Here is a 13279-nt window from a genome sequence, read left to right as displayed (position 1 = left end):
GAAAGAGTGCAGGAGTTGAAAGCCAGAAAACATTGCTCCTTACGAAACTGCTTTGCAGAGCACTAGAGGTAATTGCCCTGTGTTCATCTCTTCTAATTTGCATTGGGTTAATTCTGCAGCAAGTCTTGATGTTTGGTGCGGTGGGGGCCTTTGACTGGTCTGGTGGAATTCTGCTGTATGATCTGGCAACCAAGACTGCTGTTTTCCTGAATGAATCTAAAGAAGAAGCCAAAAGAGCAAAATACAGTTACCTAGGTAATCAGCTTACCCTTCTCTGAGACCAAATGACAACCTGACTACGGTTGTGCTTAGTTTGTTTGTGTTTAGTGCAGTACGATGACACTGACAGCATTTACCTGAAGAAGGCCACCTCCTGCAGCATCTTACAGGATATTGAATATTTTGTCTAGCACGGAGAGAGATTCTGATGAAAACACTCTGTCTCTCCTTATTTTGGGGAAGATATGACTTGTTTTCTCCTATGAGTTATGATGCCTTGTGGTATTTTTCTGTTAACACATGCCATTTGGCTTCACCGTCTAAGAATACTTACAATGAAGAGCATTTTTGAGAGCTGATAAGAAAAAATATTTCACTTGTTGTAAGTGTCTGGAGAATAAATAGCTTGAGAAGCAGTACTGTACTTGGCTTGGTAACAAATAAAGCCGTGCTTATTCACCCCAGTGCTTTGTGGCCTCGTGAGCCCTGTATCTCCCAACTAGCCTTGGCCATAAATTCTTGCAGGTAGTACTAGGTGCTGTGGACTGTGTCAGGATGATCCCTCTCCCATTACCTCCATGTTACAGAAGCCCCATAACAGATCTCTCTTTGCTTTCTATACAATGTTTTCTTCACTTCTGTGAAGGGTGATAAACCTTCCAGCTTGCAGACATAATAATTTTTTTAAAAGTGTGTATGTTGGATAATCACTCAGGAACTGTGACAAATGCTAGGAAAAGTAATCAAGAATTCAAGCATGTTTTTCAGAGCGATAATTTATTCAATTACCAAACAAGCTACGAAGAGAGGAAAGCCTCAGCTTTGCTGGCTTTTCTCTCAGAGAAGTTACCTGCAATTTCCTAATCGATATTTTAATGAGACGGTCTGTAATCCAAACCATGGGCCGCAACTAGGCATGGTGCGAACTCTTGGATCTCATTGAATATGTAGGTCTGTGTCCCAGTCCAAACTCTGTGGGCTTTTTCTTCCAGGCGTAGAGTGGTATTGATAACGTATGCTATTTTTGCTCCTTGTGTGAATGCACCAGGATACAGTGTGGCCGTGGTACGCACAGAATATGGACCCTTGTACGTGGCTGGAGCTCCACGGCACAGCATGAGAGGGAAGGTGTTGGTGTTTCAAGACAGCCGCTTAAAACAAACCCTGCAAGGAGAACAGGTACTGTGCTTCGCTCGCCCAGGGGCCGTCAGGTCACTGGGAGGCAGGTGGGCTGCACGCATCTCGTTGCTCAAACAGTGGCTGCATTTTCTCCTCCAGACACACTTAGACCCTTACACAGGCATCCGATTTAGCCAGATGGGAATTACACAGTCTTTGTTCACTCCATAATGCTTTGGGGACATCAGAAGAAATCAAGAAATTTGGAAAAAGACTGGGAAGAAATTTAGCTAAATGGGGTGTGCTATATTTATGTTCTGTTCTCATGGCTCCTGGGGAAAGAGGTCGTCAGCTGTGGTATTTTCTCTCCTCTGTCAAATTGTTGAATAATGATTTTGTTACTGCTAAACTGGTTACAGGATCTGTCCCTAAGGATGGCTGTAATAAAATAAATAATAGAGAAATGATCCACATATAAGTAGATATGTGATGTTTTGTTCTAAAAATTGCTGCAAAGGACACTAATTCTACACAGCTATATATAGAGAATTCCAATAAAGGAGCTGCTTGCCTTTTTCTGGAGCACAGGTTGGATCTTATTTTGGCTCTGAGCTCTGCCCAGTTGATTTGAACCACGATGGGGTGACAGATCTTCTCCTTGTTGGAGCTCCATTTTATCACATTCGAGGGGAAGAAGGAAGGGTTTACGTCTATCGCCTGGAGACAGAGGTAAAAACACTGGTAGCGTAAACACTCCATGTTGGGGATTTTCCAACCATGCCTAAGTAGTGACAAATAAAACATTCCTCCTTTGTGCTCTCACTGAATGCGCTCTCCCTGTATGGTAGAGGACTGCGGGATGAAGCCAGCGGTCCTGGCTTAGTCGTTAGAATATAAAAGAGAAATAACTACAGAAATAAAACCATTCTGTACCTAAGGGATACTCTTATCACAGTCTGATAAAATCATGTCTTTTGCATGTACATACGCAATTTGTTGGTGCAGATCTTGCTCTGCCAAGCAGTATTCTTTGCAATGCTTGCAATAAACGTGTGCATGGGTAAGCTGCTAAAACTTTGCTTCCTGGGACTTGTAGAAAACAAAATGTTTTGTGGGCCTAGCTACAGGATCTGTTACGCAATATACAGGATATAAGTTAATTGCGTCATTTTGAATGAGAAGTGAACTTCAACAGCAGACCAAGAGAAACCCTCTTTGGTGCAATGCTAAAATTTTCTCAGGCCACGTGTATGATAGTTGGAAGCAGAGAACAACAGTCCGGGCATCTGTTAGACTTCAAATCACTTGCACCCTCTTGTGGCTGATTTCTGTAATAGGGTGGAGAATATGGGATGGTTTCTGTTGTGAAACAAGCTGGGGATCAACTCAGTCTGCTATTGATTTAAGAAAAGACAGTGCTTCAGTGCATCTGCTTGCATAGGGCTGTCCAGAGATGCTGCTTCTGTGGGAGAACTGGCGTGCTCTCCATGCAGAAGGATCAAGCTTTTCTTCCGAGAGTCAGCTGGTATCTCGAACTTCTTATTACATTGTTTAGGGCTTTATTGTTCACCTTTAAGCATTGTAAGTGTGTGGTAATTTTTATTTTTTTTTTCGATGTAAGAGCTCCTCATGCTACATTTGCTATAAACAGATTTCCTTCTTGGATGTTTTTCAGACTGGTTCATTCACCATGAAAGGACACTTAGATGTGCAGGTGACCTCTCCTTTTGCAAGGTTTGGGTTTACAGTGGCCAGCATTGGAGACATCAATGGGGATGGATATGAGGATATTGCAGTTGGAGCCCCCCTGGAAGATCAGCTTTCAGACAATTCCTCTTTTGGCAGCATTTACATCTTCAATGGTGATAAAGACAAGATCAAGAGCTCTTTTTCTCAAGTACGTGACTTGCTGGGAATTGCCTCCACTACCCCTCAAGAGGGAAAAGCTTGTGGGTTTGTAGCAAGAGGCTGGGAGGAAGGACTTCCATGTTTCATTTGCATTGATGGGTGGGAAGTTTGCAGATGTTAGAGGGTTTATGTGACTCCACAGATTTCTGCAGCAGAGCTGCTTCTTAATTGTAATTATTCACCTGTCTGCTTGGGCAAGGGAACTGGATTCAGGTGCTGCCTGTAGAACAGCATAGCCCTTTGCAAGCCTGCCCATCCATTACAGGATGTTAAGAGTCAGTATTTTGCATCTCACAAGTGTTACAAAATCACCTTTACAATAGCCTCCTGAAAAGAAGTATGTTTTCCAAAGGGCAAGAGAGAGATCCTGACTTGTATTTGTTGATGTTCCCCCCGCCTTTTAGAGAGTAAAAGCCTCTGAAATTTCTTCAGGACTCCAATATTTTGGACAATCCATTGATGGTGGCTTTGATTTCACTGATGATGGCCTCCAAGATATTACAGTAGGATCACTGGAGAGCGTGGTTGTGCTCCGGTAGGTAACAAGTGCTACTTTTTAGAGTGCTGGGGAAATGCTTCGAAGACAAATATAGAATCTGTGTTCCAAGCACTGTGTAATGATTCTATTTTTAATTTAGCATCAGAGGGACATAAAAAAATATTTCCCAGTGCTAGAAATTTATATAAAAGGTAAAGCCTTTAGTTCAAGTTGCAGAGGCTTTTGCCTTTGTATGTCTAAAGCTTTGAACAAGTGTGAGATAGCGAACATGAACTGATTAACATAGATCTAGGTCTAAGACAACCTTGATGTCTGCAACTCAGCACTGATAATGTAGGTCATTTAGACAAAAAAATAATTTCTTGACAGACCGTACCTCATTTTGAATCAGATATCTGGTAGCTGAGTGACCCATGGAGTTCACAAAGGCACATGGCAGACAGATTTGATTTTTGGTTTTTGCATTTTGTATTTGAAAACAAATTGTAGATAAAGAGAGAATTTGAACAGCCAGATAATGCATTTATCTAATGGAAACATAAACACTGTGTTTAGTTCTGAAACTGTAGCCATATTGGTGTATTTTGGCTGTCTGTTCCTTAAGACTCTTGGGATTTTGTATGTTCTGAACGTTCCCAGCAGAAACTGGAACTTCTGTAAATAGGCCAGCTTGGTCCAGGTGAAATACCATGGAAATACTGAGCAGTTCTTATTCTTGCTGCCAGGCTTTCTGAAAACATTTTTCCTGTAACGTTTCAGTTTAAAAGTTTATATGTGCTTCTCTTCTCTGTTCTTCACTAATTAGCTCGAGACCAGCGGTCCACTTTCTGACCAGCATGAGATTCAACCCTGAGAGAATCCCAGTTTTCCAAAATAACAGCATTGTTACAGCAAAACTATGTTTCGATACAATCTCAGCTTTACCAGCGCCTCAACAAGGTAATAAATGGGAATTGTGATCAGATTGAGATCTGCAGTCCTACACTGTCCTTGGAAACTTGGCACAGAGGACAATTTCTGGTTGTCTAACAAAGGGTTTTGAAAATCTTGCAGTGTTTTCACAGTTATACATTCTCTACACGGTGGACTTAGATGTGAAAATGGCAAAGAGGAGAGTACAGTTTGAAGATCAGAACACAACAACAAGTGGAAAGCTGTTGGTCAGCAAGCATGTGTGCTCTGAGCTGCAGCTTTATGCCCTGGTAGGTGATGGTGGTCAGGCTTACTACAGAAAGAAGGGTCAAGAGGAAAGGATTTTTTAACAGAATCTGCATGATGATGGGTCTGTCCTGAAATGCAAAAATACTACAATGGGGTGGGGTTTTCTCAGCATTAGACTTGCTGAGCATGCTTTACAGCTGAGGCAGGAAATGTGTCATGTGCCATTTTGGCTTGTATTGCTATAAATCAAACTCTCATCCTTTTGTGTGTGAAGTATTTCCAACCCTAGAATTGTAGGAGAGGCATGAAGCTCTATGGGATTAAAACAAACGTAAGGAAACTGTTTTTCACAATGCATAACTGAATCACCAAACACATTATCCAGGGGATGTTATGGGAGCCAAATGTATAAAATGATCTAAAAAAAAAAAATAATTTGACAAGCAGGTCCACTGGTGGCTATTAAACACAGCAGCCCACAGAAACCATCTGAGCCAGAAGGCCACTAAATAGGCCAGAGGACAGAAGCTGGAACAGAGGTGACGTGTGAAGACTTTTGCATTTTAATGCCGAGACATTTTCTCAACTTCTTGTTCTTCTTTTCTTGTAGCCATGTGACTTTGACTGTTTTTCCAGTGTTTTCCTGAGAGTTGAACACAAGCTCTATAAGAAAAATGATAACATGGAATTTGCTGTTCCTGTGCTGGATAGATACAAGCCATCAGAAATGCATTTTCAGGTAATGAAACAAAACACTAGCAAAGAACTTTTGTTCCAGGATGCAAAGCTTTTAATATTAAAAAAAAAGTAAATAAAAATGTGTTTTTCTTAGCCTTTGCATGTTTTCTTCTGCCCTCTGTTCCCTTTTTCGTTATCAATACTCTATTCGGGGAAGACTTTATGCCCAGGTTTCCCCCAAACAGATACTCTTATCTTATTAAGTGAATCTCGTCTCAAAGGTCCAACCTCAGATCTTCTAAAAAATTGCTTTACTTTTGACCACATTTCTCCTGTGCCTCTGTATAAAATGAGATTAGATGCTACCTGTGAAGGCAGCAGATGGTTTGTGTGTTTGTGACTTATTTTTCACTTACTGAGCTCTCCATCGGAACTTATATTAAGACTTGTTTTATTCAAATGGTGTATTTGATAGTAACAACTATACAATTTTCTAATGAAATAATTTTAAAAATAATTAGAATTATGTACATATTGTTTAGTTTTAGTTGTTTGTTTCCAATTGATATTTGGGAGGCTGCAAAATTCTAAAAAATTTAAAGGTTAAATCTGATATCCTGTCTCCTCTCTTGCAGTTTAGTAGCAGGATTCCTACAAGCTAATCTAGCTCTTTTCACAGTTAGTCTGAAATCCAGATCACGGCTTCTGAAAAATTTCCACAAAGCTCTGTAAAGAGGCAGCTTTTTGCTACTTAATAGTCTTTACCAGAATTCAATATTTAATTAGCTGTCCATAAAGCATAAGATAGAGAAGTTAGGACATTTAGCACTGAGCAGTAATGAATACTAATTACTATAGTCGCAGTACTCTTAAGAATGATGATGTTGACGGTACACTTCTTTCCTAAGAATAATTCATGAGATTCTTGAGTGTTGGTCAGCATTGCTTAGTACTTATGCACCCAGCATCTAATTATTATAAATTATCATTGAACTTTTCCAGAAATATCAGCCACAAACTGTAAATTTTTACTGGTGAATAAAACCATTGCTGAAAGGAAGTAACCTCATCTCTATGAAACAGTGTGCCCATAAACTGGCACAGCATATGAACATATTTATTCAAGAAAAACATATCATTTCTGGAAAAGAAATTAATGTTATTGCCCTGTGGCAATCCAGGGGTGAACAACTGGCGTTTCTTTAACAAGACCTTGTCCACAGTAAAGACTTTTCATGTTATTGCTAATAGACCTTCTCCTGGGAGTTGAATTACAAAACATCATCAATTTAGGACTGACTGACCACTAGAGGGTCTTTTATTTCCAACTTCTCCTTAACTGAGGTCACAGGAATTTTGATTTTCAGAGAATGTACGTGTATATGTAAAGATATTCTGAATCTGCTATCTTAGAAAAATTGGGACTGTTAAAATCTGACCTGATCTGTGCTTGCTTTCAGTTGCCTTACAAGAAGGACTGCAACAACAAGACCACCTGTACTGCTCATTTAACTTTGACAAGTCAGATTCAGTGAGTCGTAGTAGTCGTATTATCCAGATTTTGCATTTAACATTCATATCAAATGTCATCTTTGTGCATAAACCATTTTCTTCAAGTTCTCAGACAAGATTTGCTGTTCTTTAGTTTACATTACTTTCCGTTCAATTCATCCTTCCCATAACATCACATTCATACAATGCTATAACTATGCCTCCACGCGCATTGCTGGGCTATTCTAGGAAATCTCAGAGGAAAGACCAAGGTTTAATCAACTCTAGTCATCCTGAAATCTCAATTCTGGCATTTAATTGTGAATGTGTCATTTTGTTTTAGGCTGATACACAGCACATCACTACAGCAAAGAGTTGCTCAGTTTACACAGGCTTAGACAAAACAGTAGGCATCACTTCAAAGCTACCCTGGAGAGTCACTGAAAAGCTAATCAAGTGGAATGATGTTTAAAATCTATCTTGATGTAAAATCGAAATTATGTTACATAAATTTTGGAGATAACTGCCTTCAATGTTTTCCTACACACCCTGAAGAATACTGAATAATTAATGAGGCTATTGCATTATCCTGTGTGTGAAAGCATTTGGAGGCAGTAATTACCAGAACGCTTCATTAAATAGCAGCCCTTAGAAATGACATGTCACCCATCTCATTTTTCTGTCTGCTTCTAGAAAGGAATTAGTGGTGGGCCACACTAAAGAAGTGACCATGAACGTTTCACTAACGAACAGCGGAGATGATTCGTACATGACATCTATGGTCTTGAACTATCCTAAAACCCTACATTTTAAGAAGGTGACTGTTGAGGTAAGACTGTAGAACAACTCTTCAGCTAGCAGCAGACTGCTGAAAAAAAACCCCATGACAGACTCCTATTAATTTACTACCTAAATAAATCCTGAGGTAAGGTCCAGGGAAGGGAAGGAACATTTCAGTTGTTAGGAGTAGAGCCTGAATACCGCACTTATCTGATTTAAGACTCTTGAGCTTTTATTGGGCTATTTGTACTTAATTTGTTTTATGGGAGCAGACACAGACCGAGTTGAATTTCCCAGTCTGTTTTTATTCAACATTAAAGAGCACTCCTGTTCTGTTGCAGCCATCCTCTCCTGCTGTTCACTGTAGCCAGCCAATACCATTAACTTCTGTAGTCTTATCCTGTAACTGCAGAATTGGGCATCCAGTATTCAAGAAGACAACTGTAAGTAGAGATCATTATTTTCACTTTTTCCCTACCTCTAAATGATACTTTGAGTAGCTGCTCTTGCATCCTCTATCTCTGCAGTTAGGCCAGAGTCGCTGTTCTTTCTAATTCAGCTATGGCTGGCATGCATTTTCTCAAGGCAAGAGATAATTTTTATATTCCTCCGCTTAATGTCTAATTTCTCCAGAAGGGCATGACGGGCAGAAAATACATTAGCCCTTATGTTTTAACAGTACCCTGGCGAGTTAGAGTATTTACAGGGTAACCGATATCTTGTTATGTCTTTCTCTTCCCTCAAAATAGGCAAAATTTTCAGTAATTTGGCAAGTAGCTGAAAGCATATTCCAAAATAAGTCTGCAATCACCATTAATATCACCAAGTGAGTATTGCTGTTTTCACCACTAAATACACTGTGAACTAGAAAGGAAATATCAGAATTCCTACTCTGTGTCCATACTATTTATCAGTCACTGGTTACATGAAACTATACTTGTTCTTTTCAGCCTTCTAAAGCATTTGGATCCATGTGAAAAATCTTTCCTTCCCTTATGATAATTCTAGCTTTGCTTATACTTCATTATTTCAGTAGAAGATGGAGCACCCTTTAAGGTCCTAATTTAAGTGTAGTACATATTTAAAAGGTTGTGTTTTCTGAAATGGCAACTGGGTTCTGGCGACCTCCTTCCTCAACAGAGAGCACAGATTAGTATAAAACGTATAATCCAGCTCTGTTCCATGTAAAGCTTTCACTCCAAATGATTGGGATGAGAACATATTTCGGGGCATTTTTCTTGATCAGGGGCTTTCTAACAGGGGAAGTTACCATTCAGATTTCTTTCTTGTGGCGTTCCTCACGTTAAAATCTATGGGGACTGACTAGTACACAGCATTTTATAAACAGAGAACATCTTTAAAAAGGGAATGAGAACTCATCTCTGGCAGCTACACTTCCTTACAAGCATGGTTTAAGGCAAAGGTTTCTATATGAATTTAATGTCCAGTGTTGTGATGGGTAGGAGCTTTAAATTTTGATTAATGAAAGCAATACTACATATTCACAAATTAGCGTTGGTTTTCAGCGAAACGTTTCAAGACACTAGCAGCTTTCACAATCTGTGGTAATAAAGGGCTACTCCAACACTACTGCACCATGTCACCAGGCAGGCTGGCACCTCTCCTTTCATTAATTACTGCTGCTTTGTTTCCATCTCTCTTGTACAGCCAATGTTAGCAGTTCTCAAACCACAGAAATAAAGGACCAAGGCAGGCAGATAATAATGTTGTTTCATCCATCCTTTTTTTTTTTAAGCATAAATGAAAATAGCACTGTTCTGACTGAAGAACATGTCCTTGATGTCAGATACGCATTAACTGCAATCCTTACCAAGTAAGTTTTGAGAATATTCAATTATATTGCATTACTTTAGTCAATTAGAGGAAAAAAGATTAGAGGATGCCTGGTAGGATTCCAATACAATTTCCATCTTAATTTCAAGCACTGCAGATTATCAAGTCACTTTCTGTGGTACTAGACAACAAAAGTAAAGAGTCTAGAAAAAAAGAACAATAAAACCATATCGTAGGCAGGGGGGTACCCAGGGTCTCCAACAAGCAGACTTCAAGATAGGTTCAAAGATGCTTTTAGTTCATAGAATCATTAAGGTTGGAAAAGACCTCCAAGATCATAGAGTCCAACTGTCAACCCAACGCCACCATGCCTACTAAACTGTGTCCCAAAGTGCCACATCTACACAGTTTTTGAACACTTCCAGGGATGGTGGCTCCACCACCTCACTGGGCAGCCTGTTCCAATTGATAGACTGCAAATTTACAGAGAGACTTCATAGACAGCATTCCAGTTACAACACAGCTGATGATGCTACCTCTTAATTACTTAATGCATCTGGGTTATTGGATGGACTAATTTTTAGTAATAATCTAATTCACTTTTCACTTAGCTTTATTTATTTTTCTCTTTAGACCAGTGCCTTTAGTGTATGTGAATGTTAGCAATAGACTTCCTGAAAACAAAGAATTCAAATTTAATGTAAGTATAGCTTCAAATTTATGTCACCTGATCCATCTGCAGTCAGGACTGAAGAACACTTACTACCTTGTGCATTTTCTTCTGTAGATAAATGGAGAAAATCGCTTTAACGCTACCATCAAGTTACAGATTTGGGTTCCTGTCAGTATACAAGGTCACAGAATAATAACAGTCAAAAATGCATCAGGAACACAGGTACTTTTTCTTATTTTTTTCCTAATCCAATACCTCTTCACTGGTCCTTACAGAGAAAAAAAAAAAAATCATATAACTGCAGATTAGAGTGTGTTTCAAACCTACACTACAGAAACTTTACATATTGACATTTTGTAGCATCGTTCCGAGTACAAATTTTGCCAAACTGAAATTAAGTCAAAAGGTGTTTTTTTCCTTTTCTCTGTACCCAGCTGGGCTAAGAACAATTACCTTTGTCCTCACTGTCCAGAATTTTTTTCTTTTTTCTTTAAAAAAAGAATTTGTAAGAAAGACAATATAGTAAGGAAAGAACTTTTAATAATCTAAGATTAAAAAGGTAAGAAAACTTCTGTGGAATTCAAAACATCAAGCCCAAAGAAGTCTTTTTTACCCCCTTCTCAAACGTCAACTCTGTTCTCTCCCCACCATTGCCCCTCAAAAAAAGTACATATGGAAACACTTTAAAGCAGAAGACTCTTGGGGGTTTTTTTAGACATTTTTGACAGTGTATCATACATATTGGTAACAGATTATAACACTTTTCCGTTGTGGCAACATTTAGAAAAATCATACATAAAAACAGCAAAGGAGAAGGGCAGTATCGGTGACTTAGTTCTTGGAAATGTTGCACTCCCTTGCTCACTGGAAGAGGCTGCTGTTTTGTAAAACTTCATTGGCAGACTCAAAGGTCAGTACTTCTTTGTGGAATTTACTGAGCTGCTGCTTTATTTTCCTCATGGCAGAAGTTTTCTTCTTGTAGCCCATGTCTTTCAAAAGTTTATCTGACAAGTAGTGCAGCCAGAGGACGTTGGTGTGTGGATGATAGTCAGTCCAGTTGTTGGAGTTCTCCACTTTCATTTGCCTGTAGATATCAAACTGGTAGTCCCCTGTGCCTTGAAACAGTTCTTCATCAGTGGAAAGGTCACAAAACACAGTTAACCCGTCCTTCTCCAGCCGAGACAAGGTATAGTCTATGATGTTGACATGGATCCCTGCTGTGGGGATTGTGTGCGTCGCCCCATTCAACACATAATTAAGCTCCTTGACATCCGTTTTCTTTACCAGCACATTCCCCCAGTGCAAGTCTCTGTGCTCAAAGTGCAGTTCCTGTTCTGCCACAGCCAGGGAAGCAGTGACCTGGTGCAAAATGCTCTTTGCTGATGCCACTGAACTGAACCTGTTTCTCATATTCTCCAAGTCACTGCCTCCAAATTCAAACTCCAGAACCACGAAGAGCTGCTCGTCCCCAAAAAGGTCTGGCCGATCATTTTCTGATCCTGTTTCTTCGTGGTATTTGTCCCAGGCTTCCAGGAGATACTGAGGATAGGTCCCTTGAACACAGTGCACAGAGTACAAGCTGATGAACCCAACAGTCCTATTCACAGACTCTTCAGAGAGAAGACTGAGTTCTTTTGAAATTATTATCTCAGGCAGGATCTCTCCAAAGCTCTTCTGAGCTTCACCATTTACTCTTTCAGTCCCCTCAATGGGAATTATTTTTAAGGCCACAGGTCCTCTCTCACTATCCATCTGGAAGACCTCTCCAAACACCCCTTCTCCAATTTTCTTGCAATCTTTCATCTTGTCTAAAGGAATGCATTCCTCAAAAGTGATAGGTCCTTCCTGGTGGCATTCACCAAACACCTTCTGTGCATCTGTAAGCATTAGCTCCAGGACAGAACAGGAATTCCTGGGAGCCAGCAGGACCATGGAGGAAGCAGACCAACTGCAGCACTGAGCCGTACCAGCAGATAGGGTTGCTTGGTACCCTGAAAGCTGGGATTTCACAGAAGGGGTACAAAGGATGCTGTTGCATGAACTCTTTTCTGTGGTAACTTTCTTCTTCTTATGGAAGGACAAAGATGCTCGAACTCTACCCCAGGATTGGGAGCTGTTGAGGAATGAACAGTCATCGTCTCTTATATCTACAGACATCTCCAGAACACTCTTTTTTGTTCCTTTTTGCCTCATCTGTGGTCTGAAAAAGGAGTTATTGGGCTGCTGCTGTCTCTTACTTTTGTGCCTTTTTGGACCGAGCCTTGTTTGCTTCCTCCACCGGCTGGCACTGAAGCCGCTGATGCAGGCTTTTCTACAGGTACTTCCCTCTCCAGAAACGACCTTGGTACTTTTATGTTTATTATCCAAGATTCCTTGAAGGCCCAAAGGGGATACGGGCTGCTGGCAGGCAGGTTGAGTATCTGCCTTTTTGTTGCATTTCATGCTCATCAGCCACAGTGGCACTTCTTGAGGGTCCAAGACCACCACCGGCATAAGCAGGTCCTTCTTGGTTTTACCTCTCTGACAAGGTGAGCTTCCTTTTGTTGAATCTCTCCTTAGATCATCACACGGTTCATCAGACATGGCTCCGTCATACGGCGCAGGGTGCTGTGCCTCACCATTAACGGGAGGCAGCGCTGCCCGAGGAGCGGTCGTGGCTTTCGGTGGGGACACGGGAGCTTGTGCCGGGCAGGGCCTCCGCACTGACGCCCTCAGAACCCTGCCGGACCTTTGCAAGACCGAGCCCGGCTCACAACTCCTTTCCGCGCCTTTTGGACAGGGCCGTCCAGCCCCCTCTTCCCCGGCGCTCTCAGCCCCTGGCAAGGACGGGAGCTGCTCCGGGTCTCCCCGAGGCGAGTCCAGCGAGCTCAGGGCGCTGCCGGACGAGGCGGAGTAGAGCTCCAGGCTGCCGTCCAGCCCCGAGCCGCCCTCCACGGTGGTGCTGAGCAGGATGAGGG

The 13279-nt window shown here is 41.0% G+C and overlaps 1 protein-coding gene across 4 annotated transcripts in view; it reads left to right on the top strand.

Annotated features, from left to right (window-relative positions):
- ITGAE (integrin subunit alpha E) overlaps positions 1 to 11509 on the top strand; it is a 29673-nt gene extending 18164 nt beyond the window's left edge. For 3 of the 4 annotated variants that reach the window (XM_035889510.1, XM_035889511.1, XM_035889513.1), the window contains 16 exons: positions 120 to 255; positions 1268 to 1398; positions 1927 to 2067; positions 3014 to 3235; positions 3651 to 3781; positions 4551 to 4684; positions 4799 to 4947; positions 5517 to 5645; positions 7045 to 7115; positions 7769 to 7904; positions 8197 to 8298; positions 8605 to 8681; positions 9612 to 9689; positions 10283 to 10349; positions 10437 to 10544; positions 11413 to 11509. In XM_035889510.1, coding sequence (XP_035745403.1) covers positions 120 to 255; positions 1268 to 1398; positions 1927 to 2067; positions 3014 to 3235; positions 3651 to 3781; positions 4551 to 4684; positions 4799 to 4947; positions 5517 to 5645; positions 7045 to 7115; positions 7769 to 7904; positions 8197 to 8298; positions 8605 to 8681; positions 9612 to 9689; positions 10283 to 10349; positions 10437 to 10544; positions 11413 to 11427 — 1827 coding nt within the window. In that variant the 3' untranslated portion in view covers positions 11428 to 11509. Of the gene's footprint in view, positions 1 to 119; positions 256 to 1267; positions 1399 to 1926; positions 2068 to 3013; positions 3236 to 3650; positions 3782 to 4550; positions 4685 to 4798; positions 4948 to 5516; positions 5646 to 7044; positions 7116 to 7768; positions 7905 to 8196; positions 8299 to 8604; positions 8682 to 9611; positions 9690 to 10282; positions 10350 to 10436; positions 10545 to 11412 lie in introns of those variants that run through there. The other variant, XM_035889512.1, reaches the window with a different exon arrangement.
- Positions 11510 to 13279: the final 1770 nt, after the last annotated feature.

The sequence above is a fragment of the Egretta garzetta genome, unplaced genomic scaffold (assembly GCF_000687185.1).
Source record: "Egretta garzetta isolate BGI_Z169 unplaced genomic scaffold, ASM68718v1 scaffold112, whole genome shotgun sequence".
NCBI classification, from domain to species: domain Eukaryota; kingdom Metazoa; phylum Chordata; class Aves; order Pelecaniformes; family Ardeidae; genus Egretta; species Egretta garzetta.
This window is presented reverse-complemented; position numbering and strand designations above follow the sequence as displayed.